Genomic DNA, 16714 nt, shown 5'->3' on the forward strand with positions numbered 1-16714 from the left:
TTAAAATGTTTAACTTAATGCACTTAAAAAAATCTTACATAATAAGGACTTTAAGTGAATTAACAGTTACAGACTACACAGAATCATAAAATACTTTTCCCTCATGCCCATTTGTGAATAACGATATGTATATTGGAAAGATTTTTGATTAAATGACATACCCTCTGATGGAAAGAACCTCACACTGTTTTGCAAGTTTTAGTATATCTGGAATCACATTTTCTTCCTGCAGCAAATTGATACCCCAATTTGATGAGCCAATGTTTCCCTGAAAGGAAAGAAATCACTTGTATTTATAAGAGTAACTCTTTCAAGAAATTTTGAAAGCTACCAAGAAACAAATTTAATCCCATCTATGAAAAATTCATGTGAAAAAACTCTTAAATAAGGAACATTAGGAATTAATGCTCTATTTGTCTCAGCAAGAAAATAAAAGCCAAAAAAATTAATAGCTTAACCATCTATTCTTCAGCATAAAAATAATATTTAAACTAGCAGAAATAATTCTGGACTTAGAATGTTAATCTAAGAACAAGTTCTAAATAAAATAATTTTTATTTATTTAGCATTAATGGGGAAAATGGAAAAATCTAAAAATTGCGAAGATCTTACAGAAGTGTTTATTACAAACCAAGGCCCAAAGAGATGCTTTCAGTTTTTTAATTTCTTCCCATTTATCCAAATCTGGTGTACGAACGTTGTGACAGAGTTCTGTAATAATATTCTGGAGAAAGAAAAAACAATATCATGTGAGTAACAATATGTTATGTTTTTCACGCACCTTCTTATTGCATCATCATTTCTACATATTTAAAATTCTAAAATAATTTTATGTAAAATTCCTTAAGAGGCAGCATTAATGTATGGGTTCTGAGATCACATTCTTGAGTTATCACTTATTAGCTGTGTGGTCTTGAGCAAATGACTTAATCTCTCCATGCCTTGATTTCCTAATCTCTAGAAAAGGGATAATAACAGCATTTGTCTCATAAGGTTTCATGATTTAATAAATTATTACATACAAAGTACTTAACAAAGTACCTGGAACTTAGTATTATAAAAAGTCATAATTATCATTATTTCTTTTAAATAAAAAATAAATTCGTGCTTAGATTTTATCATACTATATAAGTAATGACACTGAGCAAATTACGTAAATTTTTATTGAATTTATGTTCAATGTTAATATAAAGTTATCTGCCCCTACAGCATTCACAGACACAATATAAAAACACATGAAACTATAGAGTATACTTATGCAAAACTTTGTACTCCTAAGCTGAACACTGATATAAAAAGGTCTAAATTGTTAGATTACTATTGTTCACACACAAATATTTCTACAACTATTTTTTTCTAAAATAAGAGAAAGGTTATATTTATTGAAAATACCTAGTTGCAAGACATGTTCACAGCCATAAATGCAACGTACATACTATAAACAAAGAATAACTGCTTGCCCATGCCAGTTACATTCCAGGAAGTATACAGGAATAGAGAGGCATTCACAAGAAGCAACCTTCAATTTGTTGCTCACCAAGGGTAACTGAATCTGTATCAGGTTCAGAGTAACTTCCCAGTGAGAGGGAGAAACAAGCTCAACTTTTCAGTATGTTTTAAGGAGATTTTAATTGCTCCAACAAACTATAAAAGAAGTCAGACATTCACTGGGTTGCTTACCCTACATTAACAAGTTAGCTATTCAAAAGGTCACACACAAGTCAGGGAAACGCATGCAAGCCAGTAATATTTCTAAGGATTACAAACATAGAATGCTTAAGTCAATTACAAGATGACAATTAGATGACTTTAAAAGCAATTATGCCACTGACTTCAAGGCTTTTGAGAAGTTTTTGCAAAGACATTTTAGCTATATTAAATTTTTAAAAACTATTATAACTATTTAAAATAAGCAAATTGTGTTTTTACCTGTATTTCCAACAAATGACAGCCTGTTTTGTGATGTACCAGTTGTCCATAAAGGTGTACAGGCAGGTAGACATGAGGACGCTGTAATCTAGTATAACAATGATGATACACACACTGGCTTTTTAAAATTATTTTTTTTAAATTTTATCATTATACACTAAACATTTTTTGTGGCCCTTTACCAATTTCTCTCTCATCCCCATACTCCCTCCCTCTTTCCCACCTCTGGTGGCTTCAGTTCCATTCTCTCCTTTTGAAAGTTCAAGGAATTATTGTGATTGTTGTATAAATATGCTAATAAAAACAAATTACTATTAATAATGTACTAGATAAATAAAATTAGATATCACTCCCCAGCATAAATAAAAATAGAGATGGGAAGACATGAAAATTTCTCTAGAAAAATAATAGTTTCTCAGGTCTCAGAGTACTGGTAAGAAAACTGGGGCTAGAAAGGTAGACTGGGGTGAGAACATAGAGTTTATCTGAATGCCTATCAGGAAGGGTATTCAACATGCTATGAGTGCCATTGGAATTTTTTGATCAATCAATGCTGTCCATTAAAATTCTTCCTATATCAGTGTAAGAATTTGAACTAACAAGTGCTTAGAAAATAATGACTTACTACAAGCTGGTTTTAAACTTGATATCTAAGGACTAGCAATAAATCATTCCATTAACTGGACTGTACCTTTGGTTACTCCGACGAACATAGTTATCACCATCAATAGGCTTCCGATAAGTAGTAAGTGCTTCATTGAGTTGTTCCTCAATCAAGTCAACATATTTTGAATTATATTCCTAGAAGATATTGTTTTAATTGTGTATAGTATCATAATGAAATTCAATAAATTTATAATTTTGGAAGCACAAATATGAGAAACATGAAAAGAACACCTGTTTAGGAAATTTAAGAAATTTATGGAAAGGATACAGCAAAATAATGAATGCAAATGTTCTATCATACCCGATAGCTTTCTGGTCATATTTTCCCCCTGTTCAATTGATATTTTGAGGTCCAAATAAGTAAGTAAAAAATTTTTTTATCTTATCCAAATCCTCTTCCCTGTTAAAAATAATTAGCTTCTTAATATTAAACCTTCAAGATACTAGAAATTTTAAAAAGCAAATTAACTGACTTCTATCACTTCAGCACCTCTCAGTAAGAATAACTCATTCTCCACTGACTTAAAACAGGTCAAATGTAAAAATATTTCCTACTAACATCTGAAAAACTTCTAGTTTAAAGTGAGAGTCAATCACAGTGCCACCATTATTACAAAAGATCTCCATTCCAAGCTTTTAGGAGAAATTGGTGGAAACTTTTTGAAGAGCAATTTGGCAATATTTATCAAAAAGTTAAATTCCAATACACCTTTTAGCTTAATTATACTTTTAGAAATTTATCCAATAGATAAACTTGCTCAAGTATGTAAAGACATGTATGGAAGAATATCCAGCAAACACTGTTTATAAAACTAAAAAGTTGGTTACAATCTAAATGCCCACCAATACAGGATTGCTTATATAAATTAATGTATATTTATATAACATACTATTATGCAGCCATTTAAAAGAATGAGGTAGATCTAAATGTACTGTCCTGAAAAGATCTCTCAGATATATTTTGATAAATGAAAGAAGTTAAATTCAGATTTACCTACATTCGTAAACAGAATTCATTCATTTGTATTTTTAAATAGAGGATATGTACTTGTAGGTGTACACAACATCTCTAGGTGCATACAAAAGATATTATTAACAGATACTTTTGGCAGAAAGAACAGAATAAGGGGGTAGGAGACTTTTATTTTTCATTTTAAACCATTTAGACTACTTGAATTTAGTGGGTTACCTTAACTCGACTTACAGTCTCCCAAAATTTTTCTTATTCTTCCTTTATTTTCTATATTTACTTTGCAATAGTAATGAAGTTTTAACTAAATATTACCATCATTATTATTACTATTGGAACTACTATTACTACCATCCTCTCCTCTATATATGAACATTTCAGTACAGAAATCTAATTAAGGCAGGTGTTTGAGCTTTGTGCAGTAGTTATTTCCAAGGGGTATGCCCAGTTAAACTTTTGACCAGTGGCATTCATTCGGGAAACACTAGTAAAAGTCAGGAATATGGTCTATAGCTGTGAAAATGGGTTGAGTTTCTGATGTGGATCATCTTGAGGATTCTGCCCAAAATGATCCATCTGGAGGGGCAAGGAGTCTCCACCACCTGCCACTAGCTCAACAGAGGAGCGAACCATTAACTTCTTACTAGGAGACATTGTAAGCAGGCAGCCGGAAGAGATGCTGCCCTTGTCCAGGGAACTGCAAATGAGAGATCCCTATTTGTAAGGTCTTTGAGGAACACATGAAAGTAACTCTCAAGTAAAAGACTCAACATTTGAAACCAGTTACACTCTCAGCTACCAACCCCATATAACACTTGTACCAAGTAAGTCTGTTCCTGACCTCTTACCCCTTTTTCCTCCTCCTACTCCAAACCCAGAGAGGCTACAAACTTGCAGCTAGTAAATGGGGGAGGAGAATAAGCAGTGTGATGAAATTAACCATGTCCTTCCTCCATGGTAGGTATCTAAGTCTACATCAGGTCTGGGCTGGGTGAGAGAAATGTTAAATTGAATGAGTGGAATTTTAATATTACACTGGCCGGAATGTTTTATTACCTTGAAAAACAGACAAATTGTTTACTAACTGATAGGAAAAGCTATAAGATCTGCCTAACATTTTATCTAGGAGCAGGGAAAAATAATTACATAGAACAGGTTAAAAGGTACAGAAGTGAAAAAGGAGAGTTACTACTTTTATGCTCTTGAGTCCAGTTTGTTCCAAAAGCAGCTACAGTTAAAACACCCAATAAATAAATAAATAAATAAATAAATAAAAAGTAATGGTAAAATAAAATGCTTTCCAAAACAATACAGAAGCTATAATCATAATTAGTAAAGGAGTCAATGACACAAAAGATGAAAGGTAATACCCAATCACCACCATAATTATGCGATGATGTTAATGATGATTTACCAACAAGGTTTTGAGTCATGAAGTATTCGTCTATGTATTTACTATAACAGGTCGCTCTCCTCTATTCTCCTCTTAAAATTGCCATTTATACCAGAGGTTGGAAAATTTTTTCTATAAAGGGCTGAAGAGTAAATATTTTAGGTTTTATAAGCCATACATCTCTGTCATAACTACTCAACTGCCATTTTAGAGAAAGCAGCCACAGACAAAAAATAAGCATGTCTGTTTTAACAAAATTTTATTTATGTACACTGAAATATAAATTTCATATAATTTTCACTTGTCTTTAATTTTTCCCCCAATCATTTAAAAATGTAAAAACCACTCTTATGGGGTCACACGAAAACAAGCAGTAGGTTGGATTTGGCCTGGGTGTCATAGCTTGGGGACCACTAACTTAAACCTATCTCAGGTAGGCATAAACTGTCTGAATAAAATAATGAATAGTAAACTAAAAGAAGAAAGAATTTTCATTTAACCAAAATATGTGAAACCAATCAATCTCTAATTGTTAGAAAGTACTAGGAAGTAGTGTTTATTTGAACTCTAGAAAAAGAGGAAGCAGTCATATATTCTATTACTTGTGGTCACATACAAGAATCAATGGGATACTTATGTGTAACCAGCTGAAAAAATTCATAGCAAAAAAGAAAGCAAATGAACAAAAAGTACATAGCTACGCTAAGAACCAGCTCTCTAAGACAGCTGAGAGATGGAAAAGTAGACATTTCTTAAGCCGTCCTCTATGAAATCTTGTACCTTTCTCACTTCAAGAACTGTATCTACTTCTTACAGACTAATCTCCTTCTGCACTTTTGATACATCCTCTCCCTTGCCAGAAATCCATTTCATCAGCTATTGTTAGTCTTTCCTACTTCATTAGGTCTTTCTCCTTGGCTCATAATGTTCTAATCTATTCCCTCCTTAAAACAAAAATCAGATTCATACACAGTCTCCCTTCATATTGGAATGATGCAAGCTGCTGGGAGGAAATCAAATGTAGTGAAAAGAGCACAGGCTTTGGGATCAGAACGAACATGGTTAGTGTCCCTGCTCTGAAATTAGGATAAATTAGTTTACTCCTCTCAGCCTCAACATTTTCATTCAAAAAATAGAAATAATAGAATATATTTAATAGTGATGTTGTGAGGATTAAATGAGAATACTTGAAAAGCACCAAGCTCAGTGGTAAGCAACCAATAATTTCCCTTCCCTTTCTAGAATGTGAGGAAGTAGACTATACTGTCTTTTTTTTACACTTCCCATTCACCAATGACCTGTCAAATTTAACACCCTATCTTCCAGTGTTTATGTGAGCTCACTGGCTTCTTCCTGAATCACCCTTTAGTGACACCATTCTCTCTGATAATTTTTTCTTACTCTCCTTGTCCTTTTCCTTCTCTCATTAAATCAGGGTATTTCTCTAGGAAGATACTTTCAGTCTTCTCTTTTTTGTGTGTTTGATATTTTCCTTGGTGATTCTTACTCACTTCAGGTTTCAACTGATGATGCCCCCCAAACTGCCATCTTCTGCACATATCTGAGCTCCAGACCCACATTTCCAAATATTTCCTGGATACCATCACTTGGGTAATCCCACAGACAAAACTGGTCAACATATTCAAAATTCATTATCCTCATTGTGGCAAACCACTCTTTGTAATCATGATCTCTTAATGGTGATCCGTTATATACATTCAGTCATTAAATCAGAAACCTATGAGTGAAGTTGGAATCCTTATTCACTGTATACAATCAGTCTACAAATTCTGTCCATCTTATTTCAGAAATACTCAGGAAATGTGTCCCTACCTAGCTAGCCTTACTACCACTGAGGTTCTGGCCCTCATCAATTCTTGCTTCTAAACTGCTGTCAATGTTCTTAGAGTTTCCCTTTGATGATCAAACTTCCACTTCTACACTGCAATCTGTCACATTTCTAAAGCACAACTCTGACTGTGATAATTCTCTAAGACTTGTGATGACTCCTCGCTATGTACACAACTGAAATCCCTTAGTATGATATCAGGTGGCTTACAATGCCTTCTACAGTCTAGCTCTAATTTACCATTCTAGCCTCATCTTGCAACTTCCTACTTATCCTATCCCAAACTACACTGAAATATGGTTTTCTTCACAAGTCTATAAAGTTTTAATAATCTATACAGATTTATACTACTCCCTCTTCCTTGAATACCCTTCTTCCAATTTACTTACCTCCTTACTCCCCAAACCACTTCAAATATCACATCATGTAAACCTTTCCAACATTTCACTTGCTAATCCCTAAAACAGAATTATTAATCTCTCCTCTGTGTTCTCTTATACATTTGCATATGCCTTTATTATAGTACTTACATTTCACATCTACTATTTGAAAGTACCACACCAGATTTGCTAAGGAATTTCCTAATATTATAATCTGCATAATAAGGCAATCAATTTTACTATGGTGATTGGTTTAAATATCTTCTATTTAAGAAATAAAACTATCACATTTTATTTCAATTCTCTAATTCATCAATTATTAAAAAACTTAATGCCTGAAGTTGTCTCCTTTCAAGTTTTAGTACATTTAATGAATGAGAATCTCTTATGAAATATGATTTAATATAGACAATATAGTTTACAATTATTTCTAAAAAGGAGAGGAAACAGATGATAGATAATCTGAAATGATGGAAAATCTAAAAATTATTTACATTGGTACAGATCATTTTTGATTGTGGATTTCCAAGATGCTTTGACAATTTATAATGCTTCAAACAAAATAATGAAGACACAGTGACAACTAGCTAAAGAAAAGCTAGGAATTTGTTTAATACCTTCAAACCACTCCATTCTTATTAGGTTTCCCATACTAGCAAGAAGTTTGTTTTCAGATTTATGTAAAGTAGCGTCTTAAAATAAAGTTTAATTAGATGATTATATGTGCTTGCATAGAACTGCTTTTAATATTCCTTCACTTAAAAAAAATTATAGTTTTAGCTCAAAAATGCTCATGTAAAGTTGTAGGCTGTATAAAGGCTCCAACAAAAAAAGAAATGATGATATATAGGGTTAACAAATTATACTAGTAGATTATAAAATCAACTGCATTGAAAGCAAATTTCAATAGAATTGTATGCAAAGTTAACAGTTCATTATAAAAGAAATAACTATAGCTTATAAAAATGAATAAATATAACTACTAGTAAGAAATTATACAGAATTTAGGAATTGACTTTACATGAATGTTTAAAGATTTAACTCCATTAGTTTCAAAAGGTTGATGATATAAAAAAATCATCCTCTAAGTCTACAAATCTATTTCCCAAGATAAAAACATAAAAATTGAACCTTATTCAATAAGAAGTTACCTTGTGCCACTTTTCCAATTGTTTTGCTACATAACCCCTTTCATTTAGATAAGAAAATCCTTTTGGAATGGACAGAAATCTGTAAATTAAAACAAATAATAGTTTAACATTGAGTTCAACAAAAAATGTTTAAGCAGCCTCCTAAAACTAAAAGGTCAACTATAATTTATTACAACTTCAACTATAAATAAATTTGCACAATGTTTGTGAAAACACATGAACCCAATGACATAAAACCCATAAGGAAACAAAGAAAAAAAAAACACTATTAAGAAAAACAGTGAAAAAACAGTGTTTTGGTATTAAAAGATGTCCAGGAGTCTAAAATAGGCCTATTTTTTTTTTTTTTTTTTTTTTTTTGGTGTATGCTTTTTATGTCTTTGTCTTACATAATATTTTTTTAATCACAAAATACATGCATATATTTTGCAAAGTCAAATAAGATTTAAAGGTAATGGTGAAAAATAGCTCTACACTTCCTTATCTAATTCCCACTGCTAGAGGTAATTCCTTTTTGACTCCTTCAGCTGTTTCTTCTACTATTTACTGCCATATATCTTAGGAGCATGTTCATTCTATTATTTCTTGATTTTTAATCATAGACATTTTCTATTTATTTCCACAATAGGAGATGAAGAGTTAGTGCTCTCTCAACTCCCCTGCCCTTTATTTCCCCCTTACAAGCATGCACAGACACAGATGAGTTTAATGTGATAGTGTAATTTGATTTTTTCCTTTAAGTTTTCTGTTTTTCCTAGTATTAATAATTACCTTGTTTTTCTGTTTACTTAGTCTCCCATGTACCTATTCATGTATTAACTCGTTACCCAACGTCTCAGCCAGAACTGTAACATTCCCTTCAATAGGTTCAGATATTCCAGGAAATACTACCATTTGCAACAACATGGATGAACTTAGAGAAAATTATATTAAGTGAAACAAGTCAGGCACAGAAAGAGAGATACCACATGTTCTCACTTATTTGTGGGAGCTAAAAATTAATAAATAAATAAACACACAAACAAATAAAGGGTGGGTGGGGGGGAAGAAGACATAATAACCACAAAAATTCCTTGAACTATTTAAGTCAAGTGCACAGATACGATGTGTGTGGGGGGGGAAGGGGTGGAGAGGAACGGGTAAATGGGCATGAAAATCAAGTACAATGTATTTTGAGAAGTAAAATAAAAGAAAATTAAGAAAATAAATAAAATACAATAAAAAAGACCTATTTGAGAAGTTAAAAAGTAAACTCTTTAGAGTGCTTCCTATTCAGATTTGAATTTAGCTTTAATACACACTGCCAGAAAGAATACAACAGAAAATATAACTACAAGAAAAATTTACTTAAAATTTACCTCAGGAGGAGAAGCAAACCTTTGTCCCCAAGATGGGATAAAGCTGGCTTCATCTGAATAAGAGCATGCAGATTAGCCTAAAAGAGATGATTATTAAGTAAATCAACAATTGCACAAAGATAGCATATTCTTTATTTCTAAAATGTGCATTACAGTTTCATATAATTGTCAATTAAAATTGAATATTTTAATAGAAACCCACATCTAAGTATTTCATTATAAAAAAAAATGAACCTTTACCTTGTCTTCACATGCTTCATCGAGAATATCAAGAGCTTCAGATGAAATTGTTTTGTTTTTATCATGTAACTGGGTCACTAGTAACTCAATACCCCAATTATTGAAGAATTCAACATTAGCTCTCAATAATACCCTTAAATGTTTTGTTGCATACAGCCTGCAGGCCTAGAAAGATAAATGAGCAGATTAAACAAAACAGAACAAACTTCACCATATATAGCCTATTTAATTTTGTTTTGGGACAGTTCTGCTACTTGAGAAGGGCAGAAACACTGGAATTGATGTTCTAGCCCTTGATAGGAATAATTTTTTAGTGCTAGTAAAATAAATACTTCCCTTTCTATCTAGCAGCTTCTTCCCTTTAATATAAAAATATGGGTACCACATGGAGTTCCTTGGAGAAATGGAAATGTTAAAGTAAACTCAATTTCCATTTCATATTCTTAGAATTTATAATTAATTTTACTTAGCCTAAAGTTTATAAATTATTAAATTAATTGTTTCAAAAAATATGTTTTATTGCCTCTGTTATACTCACATCAGTAGCTGCTGTTAGGATTTTAGAAAGGATGACTCTAGCCAATCCATCTCTGCTATAGTCCAAGCTAGAAACAGTCAGTTTCAGCAAGTGATCTTGGTTTTTCAATGAGCAAAGATTAAGGAGACTAAAAAACAAAGGATAAAAACAATGAAGGTTACTAGAAATTACTGTGTTGATTCATTCATTCAACAGTTTTTTTTTTCAGTTTTACTGAGGTATAATTGACACATAAAAGTATATTATTTTCAAGGTGTACAACACAATACTTTGATATACTTAGACATTTTGAAATGATAACCATGACCGAATTAATTAACACATCTATAACTTGGACATATAGTTTCTATCTGATGTGTATATGTGAGGGCTGTGAGGACAATTCAACAAATATTCTTAAATTCCTAATATAAACAAGCATTTCTGAAAGAAAGCATTTAATGACAAATACCAGATTTAAAAAGGTATCAAAACATAAAGAAAATCTAATCTTTTAAAAATAAAATTTACTAAATACCTGTACACAGACTAAAAAGTACACTGTTTCTGACCAATATTAAAAATAAAATTTAGATAGATACCACAGCAGAATCTAGGGGAAGCTTACCACTGAAATACACTGCATTTTTCCAGCATTTTGACTCCATGAGGGTGGCAAGAAAGTGTTCCAATAAATAAAAAGTAGTGTTGACTAAGGGTAGTCAATAAACCATTATTTTGAAGACTTCTTTCAGGTTTCATTCCAGATGAGGCATTGAGCCACTGAACAATATCCTTTACTAGATCTTCTAAGTATCCTTGTCCATCCTAAAAACAAATACATTGTGAAGTTGTTGAAAAAGCATTTAATATCTATAATTAGAAAAATCAACTTCAATCAAGTACAAAAAATTTAATAATGATGAACTTACTAAAAATAGATACCAATCTGTGAGTACCTATTGTTTTTAATCTCATTCAACACAATGCTGCATAGAGATGGTATTATTCTCCATTTTACAGAAGAGTAAATCAGGTCTTCTAGAGGGCAGATAACTTGCTCAAAGTCTCATAACCAGCTAGTGACTAAGTCAGGATTAAAATCTAGGTTGGCGCTCATTTCCTATGTTTCTAAATATAACTCAAACATATTCAGAAATAAAAGCAAAGCAGAGGGTAGAAACAGAGGAAAAAGAACAGGGGCAAATTTAATAAAAAAAAATTTGCTCTGGAAAATATTCGGAGCGCTTACCTCTTCGGACTCAAGAAGAAATTCTGTAAAGTGGCAACCCACAACTGTGAGCTGTTTGGACTTGGCAAAATCCAAATCCAGGTTGGCATATAATTTACTGCTGGGCTTGTAAAAATAAAGTAGTCTACGTACAAACCTAAAATCAAAATAAAATTAGCAACAAAGTAAGAAACGAAACAATTATTTCAGAATCTTAATCATAGCTTATGATATAATAAGGCTTTGAATATGTTTTAGGTCTGAACCACTGCGATAACTGCCAAGAAATTTAATAAACAGATTTGCTACATTTCACAAAAAAATACCCCAAAAGCAAAAAACAAAACACCTTCGTTGTAAAGAATATCTTTATGAAATAAGAATTTTATGGTGACATGTTTGAAAGAAAGAGTAAAGAAGAAAGATGCGATCAGAACAAATGCATAAGGGCTGGCCTTGTGGCTCACTCGGGAGAGTGCGGCGCTGGTAGCGCCGAGGCCTGCAGGTTCGGATCCTATACAGGGATGGCCGGTGCACTCACTGGCTGCTGGCTGAGCGTGGTGTGGACGACACCGTGCCGAGGGTTAGGACCCCCTTACCAGAAAAAAAAAAAAAAAAAAAAAGAACAAATGCATATATAACATAACTATAATATAAGGTTGGATAAATATGAAGAAGCTACCTGGCCATAAGTTTTCTTCTACTGTTTTCTATGAAGAACTTTGTCCCATGGCTCTATAAAATCATTTTATATTAGATAATTATAAGTTACCACATTACGATTTTGTTGGTTTTTCACAATTAGGCAAAAGGTCAAAATGCTGGTAAAATTTAGGCAACTGAATTTACAGACATAATTTATGGTATTTTAATGTTATAACTTTCAACATTATGTTCTAAGCTTGATTTAGTTGAGTTCAAGTTCATTCAGTCCAATAGAGATGACAGGTCCAGGAATTGGGGAAAAAGTTGAATAAAACATATCTCTGTTCTCAAGGAGTATAAAAAGTTAGTATTATGCTAGTAATGTTAATTATGTTAGTAATTTATATGTTCTATGTATTTCTCAAAACTGTTAAATATAGATGTTATGTTACATATCACAAATACATGAATATAATCAAATGATAATGTTAATGATATGAACTGCTTAAACATAAATTAAGGCTACGCAGCTGATATTACCCCAATTTGAGAAACTTTTATCTCAACTACTCCGTGTGTTCCAAAACTAAATGCAGAATGTAAATAACTACAAAAAAGAATCAGCTGGTATGTTTTGGTAATAAGACTACATATAAAAATGTATATATATATATTAAACACTAATTATTAAAATGTATGTAAGTATCTTTAAAATACCAATTATTACTTTTAGCAGGCATTAAGCATAACATGATCCAAATCTAAGTTCTTTAAATTTAAATGCAAAATAGTTCTTACATACCTGTGCAACTGTTCATCTTTATAGTTTCTTAGATTTACATTTGGCCACTGGAAAACATAACATGTTATATATATATATATATTTACCAATTCCTAAACATATAAGGTAATTATAATAAATTATAATTAATAACAAAATGAAGACAATCAAGCCATCACCATGAAGTATCTTGCCATACCTTAAGTATGGTCCCTATAAGATTCCAATTCCATTCAAGATTCTCTTTATGTTGAAGGACTTGGCTATCTCTAAGGTTCATTAAAAGAGCTTCCTCTGTATCCTAAAATCATCAGACAGTGACAAGGAAAATTAAGGCAAACTGTTCTCATATCAGAAAACTAAGTACAAATCTTAAAAATAAAAGGACAGATCTTTCATCTAAGGATAGCTCATAAAGCTTTAACTTTAGAAAGTTATAAAAACTTAGCGCAAAACTGCCTAATCATTGTAAAATTCAGAAGGCATTTGAAAATCTGTATGTATGAATAAAACTGCAAACTCAAAAAAGTACATACTAAAATCCAGTGGTTAAGAATTAGAAAATTACGTTTAAGTTAAAAATCATGATTTCATGTCTGTACCTTAAGAACAAATATATCTTTCTGAACTCGGAGATACTGATCCCGTTTCTGATGTGTTGCAATAGCTTTCTGAATAATGTGATCTAAATGAAGGCTATAAGGCTTAGGTCCTCGTTTTTTCATTTCATGGAAGCGTTTCAAACAGTTCAAGGCTGCACTGGCTCGCCTAATGAGAAAAAAAATTCAGTTAATATGGTAGTTAAAACTAGCATAATTTTAAAGAGATCACTGGTAAATTATTAAAGTTTATATAAATTCAAGTCTAGAAATTATTATTAAATAAGTAAATTTAGTGAAATTTGGAAACACAATGACAAAAATCAAGAACACTGCTGATTTACGTAAAGAAACACTGATTATTTAGACTCACCCAAATATGTACTTAGTAATCTTTTTTTCTATGGTGGTGGGCATTTTTTGTATACTAGTTTTAAGAACTCCTTCCACAAGGTCAGAAACCTTGTTTTCTGTATTTCTTTACAAAAATTTTAATGCTTTGCTTTCTACATAGAAACCCTTAATCCACCTGACACTGATTTTTATTTATGGTATGAAGTTGAAATAATTTCATTGTCCTTCCATATGGATAACTACAGATCCCAGTATCAATTGAACAATCTCAATTTTCCACATCGTTCTGTAACTATAAATGTACCTTTTTAAAAATTATGTTTAATTCCTTGTTTGTGGTACATATTTTCAAGAATTTGGTAGCAATCATGTCTCAACTTCAGAATTCTGGTAAAAAGAATTTAAAACCCTTGAAATATGCTCAGATTAGCAAGTTTAAGAGGTGTTCAAAAAGTTTATGGAAAGATTTGTATTATCTTTTAATTCCATGTTTTCCATAAACTTTGAACTAAAGAAAAAACTATTTTAAAAAGACTATTTATTATTACTGGAATTTTGGAGGTAAATTTAAATTCCTGATAAATCCTGAAATTTGTGGCCATAATCTGACCCAGAATTTAGGTTGGTTTTGGGAAAGTACATTTTCCATCATAAAACTACTAATATAAGAGATGAAAGCTACCAGTATAGATATAAACCTAGAGTCAGAACTGAGATGGTCTCTAATGCCCTCAGTTTATAATACAACTTCAGTCTGTTAAATACTTATTTTCACTGACAAAATTAAAATTAATTTTGTATTTATAGAAAGGTTCACAAGTGTACTTTTGTATTAATAAAGCTAACTAAACTTTAAAAAAATGTACTATAACTCTTAAAAATCCATAGTTCTGAATAGCTAAAGAATTACATTTCATTAACATTACCAAGAAAAAAAGTAATAAAGTAGTTCTCATATATAAATTTTTCAGACAACAGCAAAAAGAAAAAAGAAAGAAAAAAAAAAGACAACTCTGGCCTAGGCATAATCTTCACCAAATCAAAAAACATTCCTACTAGCACTTCCCAATTGACTTCCTTAATATTTATATATTATATTTTATTATTAGCACTAGAATTCCAGCAGAGCTATAGTTGTATTATACTTTTGTTTATACATTCTTTGTAATATCTCCTTCAGTATTAAGAGTTCAGCTTACTGCTATGCCTGTAACATGGGTTCCTAAATTCCACCATTATTTTTTTTAAACCACAAATATAAAAGAATACATCGGTAGTCTTTGTGCTTTGTTAATTTGAAATAATAAATTCATAGACGTAATAAAAAGAGCTTGAATTGCTGCTCAAAATATAAAATAATCCAAAAACCTCTCAACCAACATCTTTAGTAATGTGTTAGAAATTCTATGTCTTTGTCCAGAAACATGCTAGAAAAAGTTGACCTTACTACATTATTAATATTTTGCAGCCTAAAATATAAATTATTAAATATTTTGAGAATTATTAATTTTCCTCTTAACTGTAAGATTTCCCTAAAAGACTTTCTGAGCATAACCCATCTATACTACCTTTTTTTCTTTTTAAAAAAAAGCAAGTAATCTAAGTGGATATTAAATATACCAAGCATAAGTTTTGCTAGAGCTCTGTTACTCACAGTCTCTTTTCCTTGGGGATATCAAAGGACGCAGCCATATTCATTAGCGTTGGCAAACAGTGCAAATGATGGCTATGTGAATGAGGAAGAATTGTGTTTGCCTAAAATGAAATATAACGTTTCATATTAGTTCTTAAACACAGAAATATTTTATGTTATAGATTATCCACAGATATAATAACTATATCCAAGACCATTAGAAACTGAGGTTTTACTCATGAAATTAACTTATTTTCCTCAACACATACTTATTTTTACCTTATCTATGTTCAACGAGGATGAGATGTAACAAATATATACATACTCACATTATATTAATAAAACCACTAACTGTCAAAGAGCCTTTATATTATAATAATATGAAATTATGATTTTAAATGGCACCCAAAAAAACTCAATTCTTAAATGACCCAAAAGGATTAAACATTTTATATATCAAAACATTATATGAATGGATCTAAGTTTTGTTAAAAATAACATTTAAAATGCTAGATACAATATCATAACTTATGAGTTGACTTTTTAAGTTTTAGGAACCATCTAGGTCTGTCTCATATACCAACAATCTTTAAAATAAGAAACTTATTAACTCCTGCTTTCCAAACAAAATCTCACCATTCACCTTGCTTTCTACCAATGAAAATAAGCAAACTAATTAAATGTGGAAGAGAGAAGATATAAGAATAAGCAATGAACTAACACCAGTATACTCAAAGTGAACAGCTTTTACATTTCAAAAGAATCATAGAATTCTGGTGTATGGAGAAACAGAAAGATGTAATTTATAAAAGATATTCCTTAATATAAAAGCAAATAATTGTGGATATTGGTATCCTTACAGGAAATATCTTAAGAACTAAAACACAAATAATCAGAACTGAGAGCCTGTGTTACTACTTAATTCTTTTACAGATGGGCTGAAGAAGAGAGTAAATGACTAAATAAAATTCACTGATAAAAAAGACAGTTAACATTAAACTCTGTTTAATTCTTTTTA

General features: G+C 31.3%; 1 protein-coding gene across 4 annotated transcripts in view; it reads right to left on the reverse strand.

The window, feature by feature from the left end:
• RICTOR (RPTOR independent companion of MTOR complex 2) overlaps nt 1–16714 on the reverse strand; it is a 131017-nt gene that overhangs the window by 19349 nt on the left and 94954 nt on the right. For all 4 annotated transcript variants that reach the window (XM_063084527.1, XM_063084519.1, XM_063084513.1 and 1 more), the window contains 14 exons: nt 15718–15818; nt 13713–13878; nt 13310–13411; nt 13132–13178; nt 11706–11841; nt 11082–11281; nt 10475–10601; nt 9937–10101; nt 9697–9773; nt 8339–8417; nt 2621–2730; nt 1930–2017; nt 632–724; nt 162–268 (listed from right to left, as the gene is read on the reverse strand). In XM_063084527.1, coding sequence (XP_062940597.1) covers nt 162–268; nt 632–724; nt 1930–2017; nt 2621–2730; nt 8339–8417; nt 9697–9773; nt 9937–10101; nt 10475–10601; nt 11082–11281; nt 11706–11841; nt 13132–13178; nt 13310–13411; nt 13713–13878; nt 15718–15818 — 1598 coding nt within the window. The remainder of the gene's footprint in view (nt 1–161; nt 269–631; nt 725–1929; nt 2018–2620; nt 2731–8338; nt 8418–9696; nt 9774–9936; nt 10102–10474; nt 10602–11081; nt 11282–11705; nt 11842–13131; nt 13179–13309; nt 13412–13712; nt 13879–15717; nt 15819–16714) is intronic.

The sequence above is a fragment of the Cynocephalus volans genome, chromosome 2 (genome assembly GCF_027409185.1).
Source record: "Cynocephalus volans isolate mCynVol1 chromosome 2, mCynVol1.pri, whole genome shotgun sequence".
Classification (NCBI taxonomy): domain Eukaryota; kingdom Metazoa; phylum Chordata; class Mammalia; order Dermoptera; family Cynocephalidae; genus Cynocephalus; species Cynocephalus volans.